The sequence below is a fragment of the Vombatus ursinus genome, unplaced genomic scaffold (genome assembly GCF_900497805.2).
Source record: "Vombatus ursinus unplaced genomic scaffold, bare-nosed wombat genome assembly UNPS02012122.1, whole genome shotgun sequence".
In the NCBI taxonomy this organism is placed as follows: Eukaryota; Metazoa; Chordata; class Mammalia; order Diprotodontia; family Vombatidae; genus Vombatus; species Vombatus ursinus.
In genome coordinates this window covers 223,143-250,277 of record NW_020951900.1, presented here as the reverse complement: position 1 = coordinate 250,277, position 27,135 = coordinate 223,143, and the positions used below count along the sequence as shown (strand labels likewise).

At 39.4% G+C, this 27,135-nt stretch overlaps 1 protein-coding gene across 1 annotated transcript; it reads right to left on the bottom strand.

Moving 5' to 3' along the window:
• Positions 1 to 27,005, bottom strand: BRAP (BRCA1 associated protein). Its single transcript, XM_027857369.1, has 12 exons — positions 26,900 to 27,005; positions 24,132 to 24,293; positions 22,943 to 23,138; positions 21,488 to 21,677; positions 16,860 to 16,973; positions 15,602 to 15,750; positions 12,005 to 12,080; positions 11,395 to 11,533; positions 10,900 to 11,009; positions 7,004 to 7,093; positions 1,562 to 1,665; positions 1 to 453 (listed from the first exon to the last, which is right to left on the bottom strand). The coding sequence occupies exons 1-12, from the start codon at positions 26,982 to 26,984 to the stop codon at positions 99 to 101; spliced, it is 1,770 nt and encodes a 589-aa protein (XP_027713170.1). The 5' UTR covers positions 26,985 to 27,005; the 3' UTR covers positions 1 to 98.
• Positions 27,006 to 27,135: the final 130 nt, after the last annotated feature.

Sequence of the window (27,135 nt, the reverse complement as noted above, 5' to 3'; positions counted from 1 at the left end):
TTATTCAGTAACCAACCTCACATTGAGCTGGCTGCCCCTGACAACCTCCTGGTGACAGAGGCCACTGTCTTAGCCACAAGTGCTTGCTTAGAAGGGGCTCACTTGCCCCTCTTGCCCCTGCCCTTCCTGGAGGGCAGCTTTCCTGTACCTCCGACAGCAGGAGAGCTTGCTGCGGCAATGTTGATCTGTCCCTCCTGGATTTCCTGCCGGGTCTCGGCTGGCAGGTGATTAATTTTCTGCTGGGCTTCCAGGTAGAACATGACATCACGCAGCTGCTCCTGGATCTCTGTGATCTGCATGTCCTTCTGATCACAAGTTTCCTTCAGAACTTTCTCCTCCTCCTTAAGCTTGTTTTGCAGGAGGAGTTGATTGGCTCGCAAACACTTGTTCATTTCTTGCTCTTCTTTGAGCTCAGTGGAGAGTTTGGCTAGTTTTATGTTCAGTTGTGTGCACCTTTCAAAAAACAAAGCAACACAAAGGCACATTTTCCATCAGCTCTCTGTTCTGCAAACCAATGGAGGAGCCAAGGCTCCAGAGTTTCTTTAGCATCTAAGTCCTCTCCCACCTTAGTGAGGCAGAACATTTCACTACCATTAGGATCAAGTCTGTCTGAGCAGTACTCTCTCTAGCTAACACATTTAAACTATCACAATAACATACTCACGGATTATTTAGAACATTAAAAAAAAGTATCTGGATCTGAAAATTCACGAGCATGTTATAGCCCAGCTACAATTATTAATCCTTTCCAGTAGTTCTGTTTGCAGCTGGATGGGTGACTGGGAGATGGCAGTACTGACAAGGAAGTTATGAGGAAAAGTAGCATTCTTGGAAAGTCAAAGGCTTTGACCTCAATGGATACACTACACAGGGAGGGGGATTATGCTCTTAAAATTAATTTCAAGACTAAGTGGCCTATGGACCTGCCTCTCATTCTCTCAGGGCACAGAAAAAATAAACACCTACTTCTGGAGCGCACCCAGAAAACCAAGTACAACTCCTTTAACTCCATAATACTTGCCTTTCTTCCCAAACACCTCCAGCAGGCTATGTTCTGACCTACAGCTGGTTAATCTTTTGCTCAGCATTCATCAACCCCCCCCTTCCCCCTTTAAGGTACACTGTATCTCTGGCCTGGAAGAGCCCTCTTTACTATATATACCAGGATGACTCCATCCAGTTATCCATATGTTCTTAAGAACAGCTAACTATGGAAACAGAGAAATTGCTCCTGGAGACAAAAAAGGGAGACTATATTAACACATCTTAATCATACAGATACCGAGAAGAGAGAACTATATTTCACAATATCCTTTAAATTATTCTGACTTTTAAAGATAAATACCCCATTTGCCACTCAACAGGAGGTCCAAAAGCAGGCAGGTACTATATAAAGGGGAAAGAATATGTTGGGCCATGAAAGTCTGATAATGAAAACATTTTTCTAAGTATTAACACTACTGCATATTATTTAGAATGCTCCCATAACTGTTATGGAAATTATTCCATTATTTGAGGGCTTTATTTAAAAAATCCTTTAAATACAGAACCAAATACATACTTTCTTTCCACAGATTGCTTTTCTTTTAGGAGATCATTGAGTCTATGCTCCAGAGTATCACATTTCTCAATTGTTTCTTTAAACTTAGTCTTCATGTTGTTAATCTGAAAGTACAAACAGATATCATATCTATACTTCAGGCAGGACAAAGTCCTGTAAATCTGTCATTGACAGCTATTATTTTCAATGGTAATTTCTAGACTTTGAACAACTAAATTATAACAGAGATGGTCAACATCTCATTTATTTATTTTTTGCTAGGCAATGGGGTTAAGTGACTTGCCCAGGGTCACAAAGCCAGTAAGTGTTATGTGTCTGAGGCCAAATTTGAACTGAGGTCCTTCTGAGTCCGGGGTTGGTGCTCTATCCACTGCGCCACCTAGCTGCCCCGAGATGGTCAACATCTTAACATGGTTCCCCCCCTCCCCACTGTCAAGCATTTTTTTTCTGCCCCATTTACCCAAACAAAAACAAAATCAAAATTCCTTGTAACAATTAAGCACTGCAAAACAAATTCCCATTCACATTGGCTGTGTCAAAAAACATGTGTCTCATTCTACATATTAGTCATCACTCTGCCAGAATGTGGACAGCATCCTTCATCAACTATGTTGATCAGAATTCTTAAGTTTTTTCAAAACTATTAATTTTTATACTTTTGATGTTATGGTATAAACTGTTCCTGTTCTGCTCACTTCACTTTGCATCAGTTCATAGAAGTCGTCACCAAGTTTCTCTAAAATCAACCTCCATTTTTTCTTATGGGATAATAATATTCCATTACATTCATGTATCATCATTTGTTCAACCATTCCCAAAATGATGGGCATCCTCTTAGTTTCTAGTTCTTTGTCACAACAGAAAGAATTGCTATAAATATTTTTATATATATAGGACCTTCTCCTCTTCCTTTGATCTCTTTGGGGTTTAACTTATTCTTTATCAAACACTTCTCAACCATCCACAGGATCTCTATGCTTCCTGGAAATTGTATCAAGAAAATCAATGAGAAAGGGCAGCTAGGTTGCACAGTGGATGGAGCACTGGCCCTGAAGTCGGGAGGACCTGAATTCAAATCTAGCCTCAGACACTTCACACTTACTAGCTGTGTGACCCTGGGCAAATCACTTAACCCCAACTGCCTCACCAAAAAAGAAAATCAATGAGAGATATAAAATTTAAAATAAACTCTTGATGAAAAATGTCTATGCCACAATAGGGCACAAGAGGATAAGACAAATACAAGAGATAATGCAGAGATGCCCTTGAGACTTTGCCCTCATGTCCTATCACCAATCACACCCTGCCAAATTCCAAATTTGGATTACTCCCACCCATCCCCCTCCTTTGTTCCTTTTTGTGTACTACTGAGAAAAGCTGCAATTCTTTTATACTTTCCTAATCAATTTGCTATTCCACCCACCAAAAAAAGCTGTTCCAAACTTGTCTTCTTTCCTTAAGTCTCATATGGGGCTCCCTTTCTCCACCCTCTCAGTAGAGGGGACCTAACCTCCTATGACAACAAAAATATTGAGGTCATTCTCTAAGACTTCTCCTTCTCTCCTCCTTTCACATCAATCAGATATCATCCTCAACTATATCCTCCTTTGCTTAAGGATTTCATCAGCTCTCATTTATCACTTTTATGGAAATGATTCTCAGAACTATATATCTAGCTCCAGTCTTTCTCCTGAGCTACAGTCATACATACATCTCCAATTGCCTCTTGGATATTCGAAACACTTTGTCCCACAGGCATCTTCCATCTATTCTGTGTATATCTAGTACATATCTAGTTATTCACATGTTGTCTCCCCAATTGGAATGTAAACTCCTTGAGGGCAGGAACTGCTCTTTGTCTTTGTATTTTCAGTACACACTGTCTGGCATATGGTTAACATTTAGTATGTTTGAGAGTCAAAAGATTAACATGCACAAGGAAGATAAGAATGAATGGCGATGCTATAGACATAAATAATGAACTTAGGAGGAGGAAAAGATTGAACAGGAAGATAATAAGCTTGGTTGTGGACATGTACAACTTGAGGTTTCCACAATGAGATGTCCTGTAAGAGATCCATGTTTGGAATTCAAAAGGGAGGTCAAGATGGAGATAGATTTAGTAATGTGACCCACAGCATCTGCCCTATTGACATTTTCTCCTAAACATGTTAATATGCCTATGGCCTCTTCTTATTGCAGTGCAATATAACAATACTAGGTAAAAAGTTTCAGCAAAAAAAAAGAACACTACAATTAAAAAGCACTTAAGTCAGAACAACGTCTCATCGTGAATTGGTTGGAATTGTGGTTTGTTCTTGTGTTGATGAGAGCTCTTCCTAAGTTGTTTGTCTTTACAATATTGTTTTTATTGTATTAATTGAACAACATTAATTTAAATTCAGTTAATTTTGGCCTTCTTCAGCTAGGTACTACTTTTTACTAGAAATTTACTAGAAATTAACAAAAAGAGACAAAAACCCCAACAAAACCCAAAAACCAATTAAATGACTTGACTGAACAAACAATAAGTCAAATGACTTTGATTTTACCTCTTCTCATAGACTCCCAGCCTGAATTTCTAAAGGCCAGTAAAAATGTCAAAGACAGGAGGAAGGAAAAACAAAAGGGCTAGAATAATGTGTCACCTAGACAACCAACTCGTGGTTAATCAAGAACTGTACACAAAAAGCAGAAAACTCATTAAAAGTCAAAGTTTTCTAGTAGGGCCCTGTGGTAAGAAGGCCTGATTTCAAAATTTTGTCTGTACTGGCTCCTTTATTTATTGCATCGCTGTTATGAAGCAACTAATCCAAAAAAATCCTACAGGGTACAATACCATGAGATGACCTCTACGAGTTCTTTGCATAAAGTGTCCTAAGTTGCAAAACTAGTGTTAGTCACCATAAAACCTGGGATCAAGGCTGTAGAGTAGGTTCCATTATACATCTCTCCTTAGTCTCTAACAAATTGCCAGTAGGTTGACCTTTGGCTCTGTCAAGGTCATTTTCCATAGCAGTTTGAATGGAATCAGTTAATTTTTAGGGATCGTTAAAAGGGTAAGGAAAGTACAACCGTTAAAGTGATACTTTAATGCCTTACTTAGTGTGAAGAAGGGTTGATCCTGGGTTCTTTCCAGGCTATTACAGATGAACACAAGCTCTGGCCAGTTTTACCAAGCCAAAAAGGCTTCAAGTATGGGCTCAGTGATGAATTACAGTGAAGATACACAAACAAGTATTATATGAGGTCACCTGAAGTGAGAGAAAGCACTAGCAACTTAGTAGAGGGAATGACAACAGCCCAAGACCCTTGAAGAGCACACCCTTTCCCACCTATCACAATCTACACACCCTCAAAGAATATGAAATATTTTATAAATTATAAATCCTTAGCATTAAGCATCTCTCTTGCTGAGAAGAGTAATGTCTTAGTTTTTTTTTTCTCTTATTAAAGATGTGGCTGTGACAGCATAATTCGAGCTTGAGTTTATCAGAAACTCAATGGATCTGGTTCCTCCTCTTTCACAAGTTAAGTGGCAGGTAATCCAAAAGTCACACAACAACTGGGCATTAGTCCAAGCAAAGAGAGACTGTGGCTTGGATCCTGGGGTCTGGGGAAGGCCTATCCAACTGAAAAGTGGTTCTCAGTTCCAGTTTTGTAATATCTGGGAGGATTCCACTTATCAAAAGGAAGGTCACAAAATTCTTTAATCAAAATTATTTTAATTCAGTTTAAAGGAATAATTTGCTACCCAGTCTACTTTATGAAGAAATGTAGAAATCATAAAAGATTAGTAATCACTATACTAAACACCCTTCTGGAACCTGACTACCTCCCTTTTACCCTCTTTCCAGAGTGCCTCACACACAGTAGGTGCTCAATAAATGCTTACTGAACTGAAACCCCCAGGGAAATAGTGTCTACACCAATAAGGCACATAGTAAAAAAAAAATTGTATTGCTGAGCATAGCTAAGTCATTCACAATTGTTCATCATACAAAACTGCTGTTACTGTGTATAGGGTTCTCCTGGATCTTCTCACTCCACTCTGCATCAATTCATGTACGTCTTCCAAGTTTTTCTGAAACCATCCTGATCGTCATTTCTTATAGCACAATAATATTCCATTACAATCTTATACCACAACTTGTTCATCCATTCCCCAATTGATGGGCATCCCTTTGACTTCCAATTCTTAGCCACCACAAAAAGAGCTACTATAAATATTTTTGTACAAATAGGTCCTTTTCCCTTTATTATGATCTCTTTGGGATACAGATCTAGTAGTGGTAATACTGGATCAAAGGGTATGCACAGTTTTATAGCCCTTTGGGCACAGTTCTAAATCGCTCTCTAAAATTGTTGGAACAAATCAAAACTCCACCAATAATGCATTAGTGTTCCAATTTTCCTGCATCTTCTCCAACATTTATCATTTTTCTTTTCTGTCATATTAGCCAATCTGATAGGTGTGAATTATTTTCATTTGCATTTCTCTAATCAGTAGTGATTCAGGGCATTTTTTCATAGGACTATAGACAGTTTTGATTTCTTCACCTGAAAACTGCCTGTTCATATTCTTTGACCATGTATCAATTGGGGAATGACTTATATTCTTTTAAATTTGACTCAGTTCTCTATATATCTGAGAAATGAGGCCCCTATAAAAAGATACTTGTTGTACATTTCCTTCCCAGTTTTCTACTTTCCTTTTAATTTTGGTTGCATAGGTTTTGTTTCTGCAAAAACTTTTCAATTGAATATAATCAAAATTATCCATTTCACATTTCATAATGATCTCGCTCTCTCTTGTTTGGTCCTAAATTTTTCCCTTATCCATACATCTGATAGGTAAATTATTCCTTGCTAACTCTAATTTGCTTATGGTATCACCCTTTAAGTCTAAATTATCTACCCATTTTAACCTTATCTTGGTATATGGTTCACACAATCAATTTCTAAAGTCCTAGTATGTCTGCCAAATCTTGTTTCCTTTAAATTACAATGGTGCATATGCAGCACCATTGTATGTTCCTAAGAATCACGTTCAGTTCTGTGCATTAGCTCTTTTGCCGAACCATCTGGTTGATTCAAATGACAATTCTTTATGCTCTTTACAAAAAAAAAAAAAAAAAAAAGACCTATACACAGCACTAGATAACTTGATTAAGATTAAAAACAAAAAAGGTTAAATCTTCAAAATAAAATGGGGCTTAAATATTTCCACCTAACAGGAAAAACACTTCTTTTGATAGCACATTGGGAAGGATTTTAGATTGGGAAGATTTTAGAATTAATAGCACATTGGGAAGGATTTTAGATTGGGAAGATTTTAGAATTAACCTCCTCCCAAATTTTCCCTTCCACCTCTCACCCCAACACCTCCACAGTGTTAGAGACCACAATAGTCTTTCCCCAGTTACCAACAAGGAGACTTACTTCCTCAGCAGTATCCTTTTCTATCCGGACTATCTTGTTTTCCCAGTAGATTCGTTGAGATTCTAGCTGGCTGGTTAGTAAATAGGAATACTAGAACCAGAAAGAATAACACAGATATAAATAGATATGAAACAATTGTTGGCATGTTGCTGAAATCTATTTAGAAAGCCGAACCAAAAATAATTATACAGAAACCTAATAATAAAAGTGACATTTTATCTTGGTTGAGTCTGTTATTCTAAATATGCTGGACTTGACTCCATCTTTTTCTTAATGACATATACCTACATACATACATACATATATATTTCCTAGCATGTATGACCTATGTCAGCTATATCTCATGGGCCATTAACATAAATTTACATACAGTCATAATGTAAAAGCAGTAAAAGACAGCAAAAGGCAGCATGATGTAGTGGTATGACTGTCAGTTTTGTCATTAGGTTCAAGCCCTGATGGGGACACACACTTGCTATGTGACCTCAATGGACAAATCAAAAGCTCTCAGTCTCTTCTTTTAAAGAAATCTCTCTTTATAAGATATAAATGAACTGCTGAGCTCCATTAGGGGAAAGAGTTTTCACTCTAGGAATCCCACCTCCCCCACGCTTACTACCATATTAGTGACATTTGTAAGATGGCTTGGGAAGCTGGTATATGTGTTAGAGATCATTAATATTAGGAGAAAAACATCTGATTGCATTAACTATTTTCTGGCTTTTCTCCACAATACCCCAAGTAGTATAAAACCCCAAGCATTATAGGGTTTGATTTTCTTACAATCAATCTGATTAGGGTTAGGAGAGAATTGGTGCGCTCATGTGTGTGTACAGCTTAAAGGAAAGGCTTTATGTGGAACAGGATACTTAAATTGAGATTTTAAGGAAAGTAGGGACTTTAGGGGGTTGAGATAAGGAGTGAGTGGATTCTAGGCACAGAGTACAATCAGTGCAAAGGTACAGAGACAGGACACAGATCGTCAAGGGTGAGGCCAGTTTAGCATGATCACAGAGTCCATATGGTAAGTCTAAAAAGATAGGGTGCATCCCAATTGTGAAGCTTATTTATTCATTTATTTTTTTGCTAGGCAATGGGGTTAAGTGACTTGCTCAGGGTCACTCAGCTAGTGTTATGTGTCTGAGGCCAGATTTGAACTCAGGTCCTCCTGAATACAGGGCTGGTGTTCTGTTCACTGCACCACCTAGCTGCCCCGTGAAGTTTTTTTAAAAAATAGATTTTATTGATTCATTTTGTTTTTACGTGGCCTAGATTTCCCCCTTCTCACTTTCTATCCCTTGTTTAAAAAAAAAAACCCAAGAGGAAAAATAATTTAATAAAACTGATCAACAAATTGAAAAGATTTGCCATTACGTATAATGTTCCACACCTGTGGATCTCTCCTTCTAAAAAAGATGACGTTTTCTCTCATCTCTTCTTTTGGCCCAAGCTTGGTTTTTGTAATTTTTAAAGATTCTTTGTAGTTGTTCTTTTGAATTACATTGTTAGAGCCATTGTAGCTCAGGGTCTATAGGTGTGTGCCACCACGCCCAGCTATAATAACTTTCTGATTGGTCTGCCTGCCTCAAGTCTCTCCCCTCTCCAACCTATCCTTCACTTAACAGACACAGTTAATGCTCTGGGCTGATCATGTCACTCCTCCTCCACCCCACCAATACACTCCACATCTTATCACTTCCAAGATCAAATATTAAATTCTCTTCAGGGCATGGAAAGACCTTTGCAAGCGAGCCTCTTGCAACCTTTCCAGTCTTTTTCCACCTACTCCGTGAAGCAGCCACCCTGGTCTATCGGCTGTCCACCTCCCAAGCTAGTACCTGCATGCCCAGCACCCTCTACTCCCTCGCTTCTGCCTTTCAGTTTCTAGGGCTTCTTTCAAGATCGAAGCCTAAATCTCACCTGCAAGAGGCCTTTCCTTGTCTCCCTGGCTGCTAAGGCTTCTCTCTCAGGCTATCTTCCATCTCTTCTAATAGATACTGTTTGCATAGTGTCATTTACAGGCTGTCTCTTCCAACAAAATATGGGCTCCATGAGGGCAGGGACCATGTTTTTGCCTTTTTTTTTTTTTTGGTTTCCTCAGTGCTAAGAACAACGTCTGGCACACAGGAGGTGCGTGATTAATGCCTGCTGATTTGCTGACACAGACACCACTCCTCTGCATACCATCATGATCTCTTGTGCTCAGACTACCACAATCACCTCCCCATTGGTCTCCCTGCCCCCAGCTCTCCCCTCTCTAATATCCCCCACACAGTCGCCCTACTGATTTTCCTGAAGTGTAAGTCTGACAATGTCACTCCACTGGTTAAGACACCTTCGTCGTTCTTTATTGCCTCTAGGATAAAATGCAAACTCCTCTCTGGCCTATACAGCCCTTCACAACTTGGCTCCAACCTATCTTTCTAGGCTGATTACACAACACTCCCTCACCCATGCCGCATTCTAGCCAAACTGGCCTATTTGCTGTTCTCTGTACACAACATTCTTCCTCGGTCTCCACACCTTTGCACAAGCTGTCCCTATGCCTGGAATGTGCGCCCTCCTCTTGGAATCCCTGGCTCCCTTCCAGATTCCAGTCAAGTGACACTTCTCACACCCAGCCTCTCCTGATTCCTCCCAGCTGTTAGCGGCTTCCTCTATTTATTCTGCAGTGACTTTTCTGGGGATAAATAGTGCCTCCAACAGTCTTTGAGGGCAGGGACTGTCGCACTGTTACCACTGTATCCAGCACCTAGCACATAGTAGGTTTTTAATAAATGCCTGTGAAATTAAAGGAGGCAAGAGTATAAAATCAAGTGATTTTCACATAAGAAGTGGTGTAAAGTAGATCATAGGTGGTGTAGTGAAAAGAACTCTGGCCTTGGAGTCAGGAGGATCTGAGTTCAAATCTGGCCTCAGACACTTGACACTAGCTGTGTGACCCTGGGCAAGTCACTTAACCCCAATTGCCCAAACAAAAACAAAAACTATTAACATTCCTGAGATGAGATAAGTCAAGAAAAAATGAAGAAGAGAAGAGAATATAGCATCTAAAGTATTTCATTGATCTATAGCCATTTAGAGGTGGTGGGGTATGAATGAGGGTTAACAGATGGGCAGCATGAGAGGACACTGATCATTTCAGGACCTATCATTTGATCTGGGAAATTACTCTCTCCATCGAAGCAGATAGCAACCTATATAACTTAACAAACAGTCTCCCTCCACTGGCATAAAGATATAGCATATCAATAGATCCATACCTGAAGCTCTTACAGCCTGAGCCACCTTCAGGCTGGCCTAGACTTCAGGAAACCAATGTAACTTCCATATCCTGCTAAGGCTTCAGAGCAGGAAGAAGGTAAAAATTGCTCTGTTCCTACTACAATATACTAACATTTAAAGGACCTTCTAGAAGCAGGGAGGACTAGAGAATGCCACAAAAAAAATTATGCAGGATGAAAAGATGTGGAGGGGTTGTGATAAGTACCAAGGGAGCGCACATACTCTGATGAAATTTCCACAGCAATGTGGAGAACATTTCTTCAATTGTTTTTGAACCAAGAAAACACTGTTACCAGCTTTTGACTTTATTATCACCTAATGGTAAAACATTTCTCTTTGGGGGCAAAAAAAAAAACAAAACAAAAAACCCAATAGCCCACATGTGTAAGAGTACTCTACGTGTAGTTATAGAACACTTTACATGTGCTATATCAGCCATTAAAAAAAAAAAAAAAAAAAGCAACTCCTTAGGTCATTTGACTAAGGTGGAGAAATTTGTAAGGTTAAAGGCTGATAAAATTCTAGGTACAATAGCCAAATCCTAAGTCCAAACAGTGTTTGAATGCTAAACAACACAAATAAGCACTGATTCAAGAACTAAAATACTTCACCTCTAATTGCAAGGCATCTATTTTCTCTTCTTGACAAGTATCACCCTCACATTCATATTGCACTATCTTTCCATCAGTTTTACTTGCGACCAATCGATGAACATAATTATCTAGAGGAAAAAATAATCAAAATAGTTTTCTTAGACAGAAGTGGGCCTCTATAAGCTTTGAAATCACAAAAAGAGAACTTTTCCTTGAAATTATCTAAATGATGGTGTTGGTAATATTCTGTCCAAAAAAGGCTTAATTTAGGTTCTGCAGTTTCATCAGTGAGAGGTTTGACAATTGTAGGGTGTAATTACCATGCTGTTCAAGTTCAAATTATTCATAGGGACACTGCCATGCCAGTAGAGATCAATGTTTGCAGCAATTAGCAGGAAAATGACAGCTATTTACTGCTGGTAATAAAGGGAAACTGAAGAGTCAAGAAGATGCCTGCTCCTAATAAAATGTGTAGGCAGACTGATGATAAAAGTGACAGCAGTGTGCTCGTACCTCCAGCATAGTCCCAGACTCGGTGGTTGGTTAGTTGCATTGCATATGTGTGCTGTGTTTCTTCGAAGTGCTTGTAAGCATGCCGACTTACGTATCGTCCACATCCTATATGGCCACATATCAAACAAATCCAGAGGTTCTGTCAACAAATCAGAAAGGCAACCATTAGTCAATGTAACTAAGAAATCTGGTCCACTGTGGCAGATACAGTGTCTGAGATACAGAGGGATACTTTGGTTTGTACCTTTAAGGGTTTTGAACAAATGCATTTTGAGACCAATGAACAATTTTAATGACAAATCATTTCCTATCTTGTTTTTCTGAGCAAACTAAGAAAATAGCGAGAGTGAAGTTTCAGAATTGTATTAAGTACATACTGATTACAAACAGAATAGATAAAAGCATCAAATCACAGTACAACATTAGAGGCACATTAGAAATGAGATATGCAGTTATACTTCCTGCCTGATCCCTAAAAAAGATTTTAATGCAGACCCCCAGAGGATCAAGATAGTTCAATAGGACCTAAAAGGAATTTAATTGCACCCAGCAGAGGATATTCCCAGTAAGTCAAGATGAGTTCATCACTCTTTTAAAACTCATTACTTACTTCCTGAACTCCACACTCAAAACATTTATTTTCTTCTACTGGTTCTGGCGTTTGACAGTATCTGCAAACAGGACACCTATGAGGGTAATCACCAGAAGACAGAAGAAGATAAAGAAACATGTTTCAGATCAGATAAAAAGAGAATTGTTAAAGACACTGTCTTCTAGTGTGAAAACTGTGAATATGATCAGAGAGAGTACACTGCTAATAACCTCTCTTCCTTTTTTAAAAAAATTATTTAGCATTTTATTTTTCCCCAATTACTTGTAAAAATAATTTTTAACATTCATTTTAAAAATTGAGTTCCAAGTCCTCTCCCTCCTGGTTTGATTCATTTTGCTTTGCATCAATTCATAAACATCTTTCCAGGTTTTTCTGAGATCATTCTGCTCATCATTTCTTATAAGCACAATAGTATTCCATTACAATCACATGCCACAATTTGTTCAGCCCAATTGATTTGTACCCCCAATTGATGGGTATCCCCTCAATTTACAATTCTTTGCCACCAGAAAGGAGCTGCTATAAATATTTTTGTTCATATAGGTCCTTCTCCTTTTTGCTTAATACAGACCTAATAGTGGTATTGCTTGGTCAAAGGATATGCTTGGTTTTATACCCTTTGGACATAATTCCAAATTGCTCTCCAGAATGGTTGGACCAGTTCGCAACTCCACCAACAGTGCATTAGTGTTTCAATTTTCCCACATCCCCTCCAACATTTGTTGTCTTCCTTTTCTGTCCTATTAGCCAGTCTAATAGGTGTGAGGTAGTACCTCAGACTTGTATAACCTCTCTTTCCCCAGATAAATTATAGTACAATATAGTACAAAGGATAACACTCAACTCACAAATTTACAAGTGAGGACATTACTTAACCCAAAGATACAATATGAGAAATATAAGATCTTGATATGAAAACTTTATGAATAAAAAGGTAAAGGACAAGGGGAAGAGAAATGATGGAGAAGCCTAGATCATATTATAAATATCTTTCTATTTTTCTGTCTAGAGTTCAAGACCAACACTCAGAAATCTACAAGTCAGAATTAGGTATTTAAGATAACTTATCAAGTTTGTTTAATATCTGATGTTATTGATTTTTTGGGTGTTATTACTAGCCTGAAGCCTTTACTTCAAGACCTCAAAAGATCTTCGATTTCAGTCAGGTGGGAATGCCCTCCCACTGATATAGACTGCAGCCTCATGGTGACTCAGCAGATAGTACTTCATGCATAGCTGAGGCCAAAAAACATTCATCATCTGGTGGCCAACCTAATAAGCTTCTCCAAACATACATGGGCTGGTCTTTATTTTGCATACATGTGGATCATTGCAGGGCCTATATTTTTAAGCTATTCCCAGAGTTATACTTCCTGTTCTTCTTAGCAGAGGTGGGGGACTATGTGGTTAGTTTTGCAGAACTGTTTTTAAAAAAATTCTTTGTTACAAGGGAAAGGGAAGCATATTATTTGGAAATGAAAATGAAATAAAAGCCAAAGATATCAATAAAAATTAAAAAGAAATCAGCTTCAATCTCCACTTTCAAGGCTACCTTAAGTCACCTGAAACGTCCTACTATAGTTTTTACCAAATAACAAAAACCACCATAAATGTGCTTTCTGATATACATAAGGCATGCTACTGTACAAAGATGATCCAAGGCACGTAGGTGGAGCAGTAGATAGAGCACTGGGCCAGTTGAGAAGACTTCTTGAGGCCAATCCAGCCTCAGACACTTACTGGTTGTATGACTTACTGGCAGGTGACTTAAATTTTTTTTGCCTTGGTTTCTTCAACTGTAAAATGAAGATAATGGAAACTACCTCAAATACTACAGTATTTGTAAAGAGTTTAGCAAAGAGGCCAGCACGTAGTAGGTGCTTAACTAATATTCGTCCTTCCCTTCCCCTATCTAGGTGAAAATTATTAAGTAGATTACGTTTGTCCCATCATAAATACAGAACCAGCTTCCAATGTAGTTTTCAATCAACAATGTCTGAGAATTGCAATTTTTTTTGGGGGGGGGGGGGGGGGGTCAAGCAAAAACCTAAACATTTTTCTTTTTTAAATCCAAGATTTTCATGCAAACTCCTGGCTATAAACATTTTGTCATTTAAGCTAAACAGCAATGAAAGGTGAATTTTTTATAGTAATAAATGTCCAAATTTTATAGTTATAAATTTCCAAATTACTTGAATTAAAAAAGTCTTTGGATGATATTACTAAGAAGAAAAAGAACCTAAAACAAAGCCTTCAGTTTAGTCTGTTGTAGAAAAGGGTAAATAAAACTATTGTGAAATGGTAATATGGTAATAACCAGAAAGAATGTTATCTATTTGACACAGGTAAGGGGGGGTTTATATTATTTTCTATTACTTCTACTGTGGACCCACAATCTTTCATATGTTACTAGTAAAAAGAAAGCCTCAATGCTCTCTGAACCTTTCCTCTTCGTTCTCGTCTTCTTCCCCTACCCTTTGTGTTGTTTTCCCCCACTGGAATGTAAAGTCTTCGAGGGCAGGCTTGCTTCTATTTGTGTCCCCTGTGCTCAGTGGAGTGCATTACAAATATTATCTCATTTTTTCCCCTCAGAAAAGCCCTGGGAGGTATCTACTATTAGCATCTTCATTTTACAGATTAGCGAACTGAGACAGGCGCTGGTTAATTGACTTTTACAGGATCATGCAGCCAGAAAACACCTGAGGCCATATTTGGACTCATTAGAGCTTCCTGACTCTGGGCCTGGTGCTCTGTGCACTGTGGCGCCCCCTAGCAGCCTCTAAATTCCTTCTCCCCTCAGCATTTCTATCTCTGTAAAAGGAGGGTTAAGACTAGATAATCCCATCCAGCTCTAAATCCTCAGTGACACTTGACAACCGAGGAGCTAACGTTACCACAGAGTTGACACAGAACTCTTTGCCAGGTAGCTGACCATAGTACAGAAGGCCCAGGGTATAGTCAGGATGCTATATGGGCAGAGATCTAAGCCTCCTGGTAACAGGCCCCACGGTAGTTTGCACAGGCAACTGTTAAGTCTCTGGATTGTCCTTCAAAGCAATCTCACCTGCAAAGTCGTCTGAAGCATTACAAGTAAGAAACCTTAAACATGTCTTTTGCTTGGTAATGATTATGACCTCTGGCCAGTGACTCCTAATACTCACAACAGACTAAAATGGTAATTAGGAAGCTGCTGTTTCATTGATGAGAAATCTGGAATAACAAACCAACAGTGTTGGATGGCAAGCATGATTACTGAACAAGACTTGGCCAGGGCAAAGAGCATATAAATAAAAGCTTCAAATTTTGTCATTCAGCTTCTGGTGAATGACAGAAAAAAATAACTCACGGTGTACTAAACACATTCCACCTAGGGACACAGAACCCAAACTCAATGCTGCTAAAGAGAGTTTGGTCCAAGAATGCTGATTATTCTCAGGAATGACAGAAGAAAGGAAAAGGGAAGACAATGACATCTGCTTAGTACCACCCTCGATTTGTAAAGCTGAACAGAAGAGCAAGACCTCTTCTTTTTTTTTAAATTCCAAAGAGGCTTATATATTTAGAGCTTAAAAAAAAAAAAAGCATCGTACTTACGTAGTATCATCCCAGCGTTGTAGACACTGGCTATGAAAACTATGGTTGCATAACGTGGTAAGTATCCCATTCACAGACTCATCCATCCTCTCTAAGCACACTGTGCATTTGGGGAGCTCTGTCAGGTCCATCACTGGGAGGCTGGCACCCTGGATATAAATGTAACCACGACCTTTCATTTCAACAAGTTACGAGTTCATAAACTGTCAAAGTCAAATGAACAGACTGCTACCAGCTAGGAAGTTTAAATTTATTATGAGAGTTTTCAGCCAAAAGCATACCAACCTTCCAGCTCTAAAGTCCATAAAGACATGGGTCTGGGAACAACAAAACACCTCGATTTATTTACAAAACGCAATCCAACAAAATCATCAACTACACAGACCCCTTCCCCCTATTTAATAGTATTTTATTTTTTCCAATTACATATAGAGTTCCAAGTTTTTTTTCTCCCTACGTCCTGTCCCTCCCCAAGATGGCAAGCAATTTGATTCAGGCTATACATGTACAATCATTACATAGACTTCTAACATAAATATAGTACATGATGAAAATCACTTCATACTTCCAGAAGCCTTTTGGAAAGACCCTCAAAATTTAATATTAAATTTTTTCATAGCTGACCAGTAAGCAAGTTTTTCTAAAGCCCAGAATTTATTCTCAAGCTAACAATGTAGTAGTCTGAATGATTTTACTTCAATCAAGCTTAATGCAACATAAAGAATATTAAGTACTACACTTTGGAATAATGTAAATCTAGAATATAATGCAACTAAACTGACTACTCAAGTGACAATCAACTGGGGCAAAGAACTCTGCCAGAAGGCAAGCCGTTCAAGGAGATTACAGGATGCTTTCAAAACTGCAAATGCTAGCTATGCAGATATGGGAAGAGGATTTAGAGTTGATTCCAAAACTACCCCAAATTCAACCATCCGAGCTTTACTTGATCGGCATTGACAGTGACTTAACATAATTATTCTTTGTTATGGTTGATTTATTTTTTTAAACTAAACTATTTTACTATCATAAACTTACATTTGTAACAATTTAATATTTATATAATCTCTTTCCTCACAACACTTCTGTTAATGTATTATTCCCATTTTATGTGTAATGACAACAGGGCTCAAAAGGGCAGGATGATTTGTTCCCAACGCTTTGGACCCATGTGTCCCGAATGTTCTTTTCATCACATCCTGCTGCTTTTCATGAGCATTTCTAGAAATCTTAAAACAGGAAAATCCTTCAAACTTACATCTTCCGACTTCACCACTTCAGCCCTCTCTACATACACCAACTGGCAAACATCTTCTTCTATTGAATTAAATTGTCGACCATTGCATGCCATATAAAAACTATCTGCATCGGCCTATGAATATAAAGAAGGAAAGGAAGAAACAGGTTACTCAGAGGAAGTGACACATCCTCTACATTCAATTTATGTGTACCTCCAAGGAAACATTTTCAATATTTTTATTTAGAAAAATCAACCCACTAAAAACAGACAATCTAGAGGCACATCCATAAGCTATCTGAACCTTTGTAGGTCGATATCCCACCTGTCCACAATGTTCTCTGGGCCACAGACGTTTTCTACTTGAAGTGGCAGGAAGTATTTAATCGCAGAAAGCTACAGCTATTCGGATTTTAAGATTCAACTGGCACAACCAATTTGCCCCCACTCATACCAGTAAACATTTTCATAGAAGCTGAAAAGTAAATCTCTTTTTGCAAAGCCTGGAACCAAATCAGAACTAATGGCTACTTAAGATGAGCTCTATTAAAAAATGTTGACAATCACATTAGAGGAAAAAGGCATCAGTGCAAGTGGAATAGAATAAAGAAAAAGAGTCTGTCTTCTTTCCTAAATACACACACCTTTAAAATGACAAGATGGAATATGTTTGTGTAGATAAGTCATTGCCTTTTGGTCTGGTCTTAGGAGACAGAGAATAGATGACTCTACTAAAAAAAATTAGTCTTTTAGGAACATATGAGAGAGCTGAACTCACTTAGATGTCTCATCACCTTCAGTATTGTAGGGTCAGCAAAATATGAACAGAGGTACAAATCTAAACACAGAAAGTAGGTCTGCATCAGCTCTACCAATCTACATAGTTTGTTTTGTTATAGCACTTAGTAGCAAAAGGAAATATCACACAAATCTATCACTACAGAGAACCTACACAGATTCAGAGAAAAATTTCCAAGATCTCTAGGAAACAAAGAAATGCTCTTCATCCCAAAGCTCTCAGTACTCCTTTATCTCACAGCACCAGAAAGTTTTTTAGAGTGCTTTTAATGCCCTATGAAGGATGGAGATTCAATTTTAATTATCTTGATTAATGTTTATTAAATGTAATCAAGTGAGCCAAGCATCTGATGAAGAACTGTCAATTATCAGCTTCATATTTTAAAGTGTTGTTTCTCCTCCCCAGAAAAAAGGAGCTTCATGGACAAAGTACCTTTCAATCAACTCAGTAAGATGTTAATAAGCAGAATTCTCTATTACACTGACATTACAAAGGAGAAAACACTAAAAAGGGCCCCCTTCATTCTCTAACAGTCACAGTTTTTTCTTGGAATGTGTAATCATAAAGAAGCCCCTTAAGACAACTAATTCTTGTCTGAAGAAACTAGGGGCAACAGGTGAGGTACCCAGACACATGGGTCAGCTCCTCTGCACCACCACACTTGGCTAAAGTGGCACAGGTTGCTGCTGAGACAAGGCACCTCACATCATGCCTTCTCATGGCTTTCTAATACCATTCAGGCCCAGAATTCCTCATCCAAGGAAAAGAAGAAGGGTAAAAGACACTGGGCATGAAATAAGGAAATAATCAAGATGGGGATTTCTCTGCCTCATTTAACAACCAGAAACAACAAGTGAATCAGGCTAAATAGACTTGCCCAGGTGCACACAGCTAGTAAGTGTCAAGTGTCTGAAGCCAAATTTGGACTCAGGTCCTCCTGACTCTAGGGCTGGTACTCTATCCACTGAGTCACCTAGCTGCCTCCTGGTTTATCACTTTGGAGTTAGCAATAGGAAGCTTTTTGTAACATGACCCTGTCCCAAGGATATATGATGCTGTTAATGTTGGGGAACACTAAAAAGTATATACTTTTTAGTCTAGAGTCCAGCAGGTGCAGGTGACCTGCTATATAGTTCCTAACAGAAAACCTTCCAGACAGCTCTAAGCATGCTGAGGCTGAAAAAAGCTGCCAAACTCTGTCCTACTGTGCATTTTCTTTTGTCAAAAATGTGAACAAATTTAGAACTCCCTTCATATGCCCAGATGAATTTTAAATTCTTCATCTATAAACTCAATTCCCCAAAGGTCATAGTAAATGTTAGTAAACATACCTGTCCACATGGCCTATAGAATAAAGCCAAAGAAAACAAAATTTCACATGAGGTTGGAAAAGGTACAGAGCAGCTCTACTAGTTATAAAAGATTGAAGGAAAAAATTTAAGAAATGAAAAGGGGACCTGAGGAAGAAAATAAAAGTCCATCTTTACCACTTTTTAAGGAATGCTATGAATGAGACAAATTTGAACTTTGTGCTGTGAGTGGCTTACCAGGTGCTCAGAGCAGGATTGCTAACATTTCCAGGAAAGGCCTATTACACAAACTGGGGGTTAGAGCAATGTATAACGCTCCTTCTAGCAATGTCAGATGATATCAGTTGATGGGAATACAGACCTAATGATACCAAGATCATGGAATAACTCCACATGGACCAATAAGTTTCACACCTATACCTGACCCTGGACTTAATTGCTAAACTTAGCCAATAAATATCAGCACTTTGTTGCAGAAGGACTAGATGGACAGTCTGCTATACAATAGCAAATCCACCATCTCTTCCAGAAAAACAACTGAATGCACAGTCATGGTGGATCAATAGTCATCTTCATGTACAAAAAATGGCACTTAATTACATGGAAATATTTGCAAAAAAATGATCGCAAAATGACTAGATTAAATTAACAAGAGGATAAAGCTTGGTGATTTCTGGTAGTTTTGAAGAGAGAAGACATAATCCTTTTATTTGTGCTTTTTTGAGCCCATTCACATCTTTTCTCCATTTGGCCAACATTGACCTTATGAACTTGAGAGCAAAGAATCTGTTTTCTGTGCTGTCAGCCCCAGGTCAAAATAACTTGATGGTTAAGTGACTTGCCCAGCTAGTTAAGTATCAAGTGTTTGGTCTGAGGCTGGATTTGAACTCAGGTCCTCCTGACTTCAGGGCTAGTGCTCTATCCACTGTACCACGTAGCTGCCCCTTGATGGTTAAGTTTGAATTAAGTTTCACCATGATTGATGAAGCAAAAGTCATTAAGATACACAAAGAGTCTGAGCTAAATCTTGTATAAACAGCAGCTTTCTTCCTTTCCCCACATCTTCATCCCACTTTTTCTAGAAAGCACACAACATCAGCTAAAAAGAGTTTTAGGACATCACATCTGCTCAATTTGCAAAGTTCCCCAATGATTTTTAAAGGGCTTTGCACATGTCATGAAAATGATTGATTTAAATGCTCTTAAACTCTTAGCTTTGCAACTTCTAAACTTTCAAGCCCTGATAGCTGAGACTCATGTTTTTTTATTTTCCACTTGTGAAGTATGTCTCATATGGACAAGATGCTATGAATATGTACACTCAGCATCATTGTGCCTCACAAGAAAAGAGATTTTTCTCTTTCTGGTGTAGTAAGAGCAGAGGGTCAAGACTTGAATTTCGGCCTGAACTGGTTAAAAAGTAACTGGAAAACGTTTAACAATATGAATAAAAATACACTATAAAGTCAACTTATGATTTTCTAAGTCAGTATGTGGCCAGCAAGGATTTCACACCACTGTTGCAAAGCCCGTAGAAAATACAGCCTTTTCCTCTCCAAGTTTGCTCCCTAATAACCACTGTGTGGCTGTTGCTGCTGTTATCAATCTTTCATTCCTTTAGGGAGGAAGTAGGGTGGTGGTAAGCCTGCACACCTGTGGTGGCATTTATGCCCTTTCACCTACAAATTCTTGTGATGTCAGAGACCAAGGCTAATAGCACTGAAGACACACCTTTTGCCATCCAGCTAATCTGGATTCCATTTAATTAGGGCAAATTTAGGGAGGATTTTTACTGGCAAGATGAAGGAGTCATTGCAACAATTTTAAATTCTTTGGCTTTTAAACAAACTATGACAGGTATAGGAAAAACACATCAATGAAAAAGAGTATTATAATTTTCAAATTACCTGGAGTTTTTAATATGTTTTTGTGAGTTCTTTCTTCAAACTAACAATATGATATACACATAGCAATGAACTGAATTTTTGGACCTTCTTCTTTCACCTAATAGTATCATGCTTTTAAGAAGCGGAGAAAAAATGGGCTATCATTTCATTAAACTTCTCAGTATTTACCTATAGCAGTGATTCCTAATCTCAGTTTTGCAACAGCTTAGTAATTGCAACAGGTATCATAACACCTGGTCTCTCATGTTTAAAAACCAATTTTAAAATGATGTGCCTCACAGCACTCTTTTAGGGGAGGCGAAGAGGTGTGGGGGAAAAAAAAAAAGAAAAATAGAGTACTGCAACTCTAAAAAGGTTAGGGATTACTTGTTCTACTGAATGTATTACTAAAGGAAAACTACTAGACTATAAGTCACCACATAGGAAAAAAAAAGAGAAATTCCAGTAGTGTTCATATTATTGGCTACGTAAATGGAGTTCAGTCCACAATACCACCCTAGATTATATCCAGAGAAATATGTATTTTAAATATTTTACATGAAAAGTTCTGATCCCATACTGCTAGAATCAAGAGTCACATAGATCCAAATACAGTTTGTGCAACAAAGAGGTCTTTAATATCTGAACTCATACCTGTGCACTGAACTTTATCAGTACCATATACTGGTTTGGAGTGGAGTCTCTGATTATTTTCATCTGCTCAATGACTTCATTAAAAGGAGCCACAAACTTCATGAGGTCATGACTGGTCATCGTAGCTGGGACTGTGAGGACACACAGCATAGCACTGCGACGCACATCTTCTTTTAAAGAGGTCATCTTACTAAAGAGACAACAATGAGACTGTCTTGAATAGAGGAGCCATGGTGAGTCTGGACAACACGGAATGAGACAATGCCATTTTAAGGTCAAGATAACAGATAAAAAAAAAGGATGTCCCACTAATTGACTACTTATTTTATTGAGAACATATACACCCAAGGGACAAATGATCATTTCAAATTATTTGCAAAACTTTATAAGTTTTAAGGTTTCCATATCATTTGCCCACTAGAAAATTTTAACCTCTTTAGTTAAAAGACAAGTTATATATTTGTACTGGACAAATATTCATCACTTAAAAAAAAAATCATCTACCACTGATTCATCCAGAAGCCCAGCTGTGGGATGCGAAGAGAAGGAGGGAGAGGAGGAAGCAGAGCTTTGAATGTGAGAACAGAGATTCAAAAGCATGAGAATATGTACACAATGGCTTTGCAGTTTTGAAGATCATGGAAATTATTACCCCAGTTACAACAAATGAAATAGAGAACAAACTATCCTACATTTTAGTTAACCTTTGAAATGGTACAAATTCACTTTAGCTGCCATGAACCAATTTCTAAAAACTATTTACCAAAACAGTTATCATTGAAGAGTTGACTGAGTTTCATGCTTCTCTCAGTGGGGTCTTGACAGGCACCAGAATATCAAGATGTCATTCAATAGGCTACTTAGCCAGGAGGTTTTATTCCACACCGGGCCAACTATCAGTTATTAAGAGCTGATGATCCACTTTGTGGATGCTCTAAATAACTTACCTATGTATCCCTTTTTTTCCTCAAGCAACCTGCCTTTGGGTCATTTCACTGCCCTACTTGTGAATTACTCCACCAGAGGAGGGAGTTGGAAAAGTAAATGAAATGTTTATCAGTTAATTAACTTGTTGCAGCAGCTTTGGTAAAAAGTCTGATGAGGGAAGAAGCTAAAACTGCCTAAATTGAGATTAGGGATTCTCTGTGGAATTCTATTATCAATGTTAATAATACTCTTCCCAAACATCTCCCTTCAAGGTATCTACCCCTACTATTACTATTAAGAAAAACATCAGGTCTATCCATCAAACCAACCCTAGTGTCATAAAACAAAGAATCATCACAGAGGCAGCACTAAGGAAATGTTATCACCCTGAAGTTCCGTCTCCGGTCACTACAGCCCACCAGCCCAGAAACCAGCCCCCACACCATCCAAGCCTGCCTCAGAGGGAAAAAAGAGTGGCTGGCACATGCTCACATTTGTCCAATTCAGAAGGAAGAAGGCTTTTCTTACTTTGTTTTGTACAGGTGCATTATGCCATGAACTATTTCAACGGATGGGTTACCACTGAAGAATGAAATCTGGTCCGGAAGTTGCTTAGAGGGAGAATCTGGAGCAATTTCTTTACCGTGATCTCCATTTCTACTTTTCTCAGGAGAGGATGATGCCTCTGAAGACTTTCTTTCTTCCATTGTAGCTTTCTTCTCACCTTTCACAAATCAAAAGTTTTGATAAACTTCCTAAGATTATAAACTGCATTAGGAGGATAATTGGGCTCAAAGATTCTAATTTCACACAAGTCCAATCAAACTTCAATAAGATTATACAGCTTATTTTATATATATACATATACATATATACACACACACATATCATGTATATATATATTCCTACAAGATTTTTTGGCCTTTCAGGAAACATGCCTTAGTTATATTTCGTGGTTTCAATGATCACATCTGGCAGAGAAAACTCAACATACTACAATCTGAACAAACTCCCCAAATAATCATGTATGAGTACACAAAAAATGAATCCTAACTTCAAACTGTAATTTCTATGTGCCCCTCAAAAAATGAAATCAACACTTTTGATAACTTCTAAGGACTTTACACTTTTCAGGATACGCTTGTACGAAGATATTTTATACATGTGCTCAAGGCTAATATGTTTGAAAAGCAGACCCACCAGTTTTGGCCATTTGAGTTTCAATATTGATCCAATTCCTCTGAGCAGCAGGTCAGCAAAATAATGGAAATGAACAACAGATTTATTTGAACTGACTGCTGATTTGTCATTCAATTAAGAGGTAGTTCTTCTACTATCTTTTTTTTGTTTTTTTTTGTTAGGCAATTGGGGTTAAGTGACTTGCTCAGGGTCACACAGCTAGTATGTGTCAAGTGTCTGAGGCTAGATTTGAACTCAGGTCCTCCTGACTCCAGGGCTGAAGCTCCATCCACTGTGCCACTTAGCTGCCCCTACTCTACTACTTTCAATAAAGGCAAACCTACTTTGTTAGAATTCATTTAATAAGTACTCAGATAAGATCAAATTAGGACCTACCTACCTATGGTATATTAAGCACAAGAAATTATGGTAAAGGTTTATAAGAGACTGAAATAATAGGCTTACTGAACAGTATGAAATAATCATCCAAAAGCACAAAACAATCTAATAAGTGATTCAAGACATTTGAAAAACTTACTTGGGCTCGATTTTATGGTTTCAATGATCATATCTGTCATTTCTCGCCGGCCAAGGTGTTGGTGTATGATTGCTGCCTTCTCCACTGGTGCCTTTCCTTCTAAATGGCCCTTAGCTGAAGCTAGTGTCTTTTCTTTGATTTCTTCATCAGACATTTCCCTAACTAAGCAAAACAGAACTAATTAGCATCTTACAGTGACTGTCCAGATGGCAAAACAAACTCCTCCTCACACCAATAAAGAAACAAGCAGATCTGAGGAATAGCAGTCACTGTGTAGCTTCTATATTATTAGAGAAGTCAGGAAATTTACCTTTTCATTTTCTTTACCAGCCTGGGACAAAGAAGGAGAGGGAGAAGAGGAAGAGATGAGAATTTAATTACCTATAAACATCTGTAGGTCTGTTTTAATGACATTAATTTCTAGAAGAAACCAGACACAAAAAGAGTCCTGAAGGAGGTTATGCTGAGCCCCAAGTTAACATCTGTCAACTGATAAAATTTTTTAAAGTTTTTTTTTTAATTTACTAAAGCCAAGGTTTGAATTTGTGATGTAAAGCACCATAAAAAATATTCTGTACTAAAACAATATGGTTACAGTTTTCAAAGCGCTATCATATATATTTAGCTCATTTGGGCCTCAAAATAATCCTGTAAAATTATGTTTTACCATTTTCAATTACAGGATCAAAGAGTTGGAAGAGACCTTAGATATCATTTAAGACGATCTTATTTTACATGAAGAAACTGAGGCTCAGAGAGATTAAGCATTTTACCTTACTTCAGCTGGGAAATGAAAGAACTCTGAACCAGAATTCCAGGCTCCTGACTCCTAGCCCAAGTTCCTTCTGCTATTTTACACTGCCTTGCTACAGAAATGAAAACACTGAACAATATAACACTACAAGTGAGTGAGGATCTCCATGATGTGGATAGTTCCTTCACTGATGATGATCACAACCTGCCCATGCCTAGAAGCAGTGTAACTGCTATTCTTATCCTTCTCTAAGTATGCTGCAAGAGGTCTCCCAAAGTGCTGGAAGCCTTTCTTGATTTCTCTTGACATCTCAAAAATACCAGGGGAGCATACATTATCCATCTATATAACCTTTTTAAAAAATTACTCCAGTTCTTCCTAATTCCTTCTTTGTCAAGTGCTGCAACCTGCTCACAAACACCACGTGCTCTCTCTTCTTCCCTCTTAGTAATATTCATTTTTAATCCTTCAGAGACTGTATCATTCACAATTCTTGGCCATAACACGGGTACAATGTTGGTATTAACCTTTGATTCAGTGAAAAATTTGGGGTCATTTAGAAGAACCATGGCATTTCCCAAATATATTCTATCTTGCTCTTTCTTGCTTAAATCTGGGCTCATCTCAATATACACTTGCAAAATCTGTCCAAGGTACATATACTAACAAATAAGCACCATAGGATGCCCATCTCGAGGAGTGTCAGGCTAGAGAGCAAGTATCCTTTAACCACTCAGTTTTTCTATGCTAAACTTTTGAGGTTATGGGTCTCATTCAGGAGGTTCTATAATGTTCCAGGGCTCGATGCAAGCAGCACGTCATCCACGATAGAAGTATCCAGATAACTTACCCTCCCCTAGGGAAGTCTCTCTTGGACTCTGCATTGGATCTCCATGGGAATGTCAAACACCTTTGACAAGAAGCCTTCCCCGTTAATTATTTCCTATTTATCCTGTGTACAGCTTGCTTTGTATGTATTTGTTTTCATGTTGTCTCCTCCATTAGATTTGTGAGCTCCTTGAGGACAGGACGACTCTTCACCTCTTTTTGTATCCCCAGTACTTAGCATAGTGACTGGCACGTAGTAGTCACTTACTGTTTACTGACTGATTGTCAAGTTCGTTATCTCCGGTTCCCTGCCTTGCCTGACATGAATGTCCTATCTTTGGTGACTGCTCAGTCCTACTCCTACAAGGATGGCTTGGCGTCACATTTCTGTACTTGTACTCCTCTGCCCACAATTAACTCCCCGCCATTTGAAAGCACTCGAAGACTTACTTAAAATGTGCTTTCCTCCCAATAATCCATAAAAGTCGATAGTTGAGGTGTTATGCTCCCCATTTTGGAGATCAGAGAAGATCCCAGAAGAGGGGGTCCACACAGCTGCAGCTGAGCCTCAGAGGAGGGTGGGGGTCTAGCACTCGAGGCAGTTCCAAGAAACCTCTCTTTGGGAGGGGGAAGAAAGGAGGAGGAAGAGGAGGAGGCAGAGGAAGAGCAGAGGGAGGAGAAGGGGAAGGGGGACACGAAGAAGGGGCGGAGGTCCTCCGGTACTTGTTTGTGGGAGGAGCCTAGAGAGGACGCGCTACCCAGGGGACCCAGCGTGGGAGCGAAGGAGGGGGAAGGGGAGGGGGAGGGGGAAGGGGAGGGGGAGGGGGAGGGGAGAGCAGCCAGAGAAGCTGGGGAGGGCAGAGGATTCACGGCAGGGGAGCCGCCCCCGCTCCGGGGGGGGGCGCGGGGGGGGGGGGGGGGGGGGGGGGATCTCACCGCCCACCCCACTCCCGTCCCCCCACCTCAGGCAGCACCCCTTTGATAATCCTGCCCCCGTCAGGCCTGCAGCCCCACTCCCACCACCTACCCCCGCCAGAACGGCCGGGGCCCCCTCTGGCAGCCCTTCCCTTCCCCTCTCGTTAGGATCCCCCTCGCCGGAGGGCAGGGCCCCGTTCAGGCTGGCAGCCCCACCCTCCCAACCCCCACCCTAAGGGCGCCGCTCCGGGTCCAGGCCGGGGGCACTCACCAGCGGCCGCGCTGAAGCCGAAGCCGGCGGGCAAGGGCGAGTGGTCCGCGAGCTCCAGTCGGATCACAACCAGTGACACACTCATAGGGCGGGCAGGCGCAGCCCGGCGCGGGCCCCGACGGGCCCAGGCGGGGACGGGACGGGCCGGGCCGGGGGCGACGATGCGGGCCCCTTCCCGGACGCTTGGGGAAGGGCAGATACGCAGGCCGCCGGACTGGCCTGGGGAGGCCGCCGTC

What these genes read in the sequence shown, in the direction of transcription:
- BRAP (XM_027857369.1), bottom strand. Translation starts at nt 26,984, where the DNA reads ATGAGTGTGTCACTGGTTGTGATCCGACTGGAGCTCGCGGACCACTCG. An exon ending in CGGCTTCAGCGCGGCCGCTG is followed by an intron (nt 24,294 to 26,899) that starts GTGAGTGCCCCC and finishes TGTTTTGCTTAG; the next exon opens with TTAGGGAAATGTCTGATGAA. An exon ending in AACCATAAAATCGAGCCCAA is followed by an intron (nt 23,139 to 24,131) that starts GTAAGTTTTTCA and finishes GATTTGTGAAAG; the next exon opens with GTGAGAAGAAAGCTACAATG.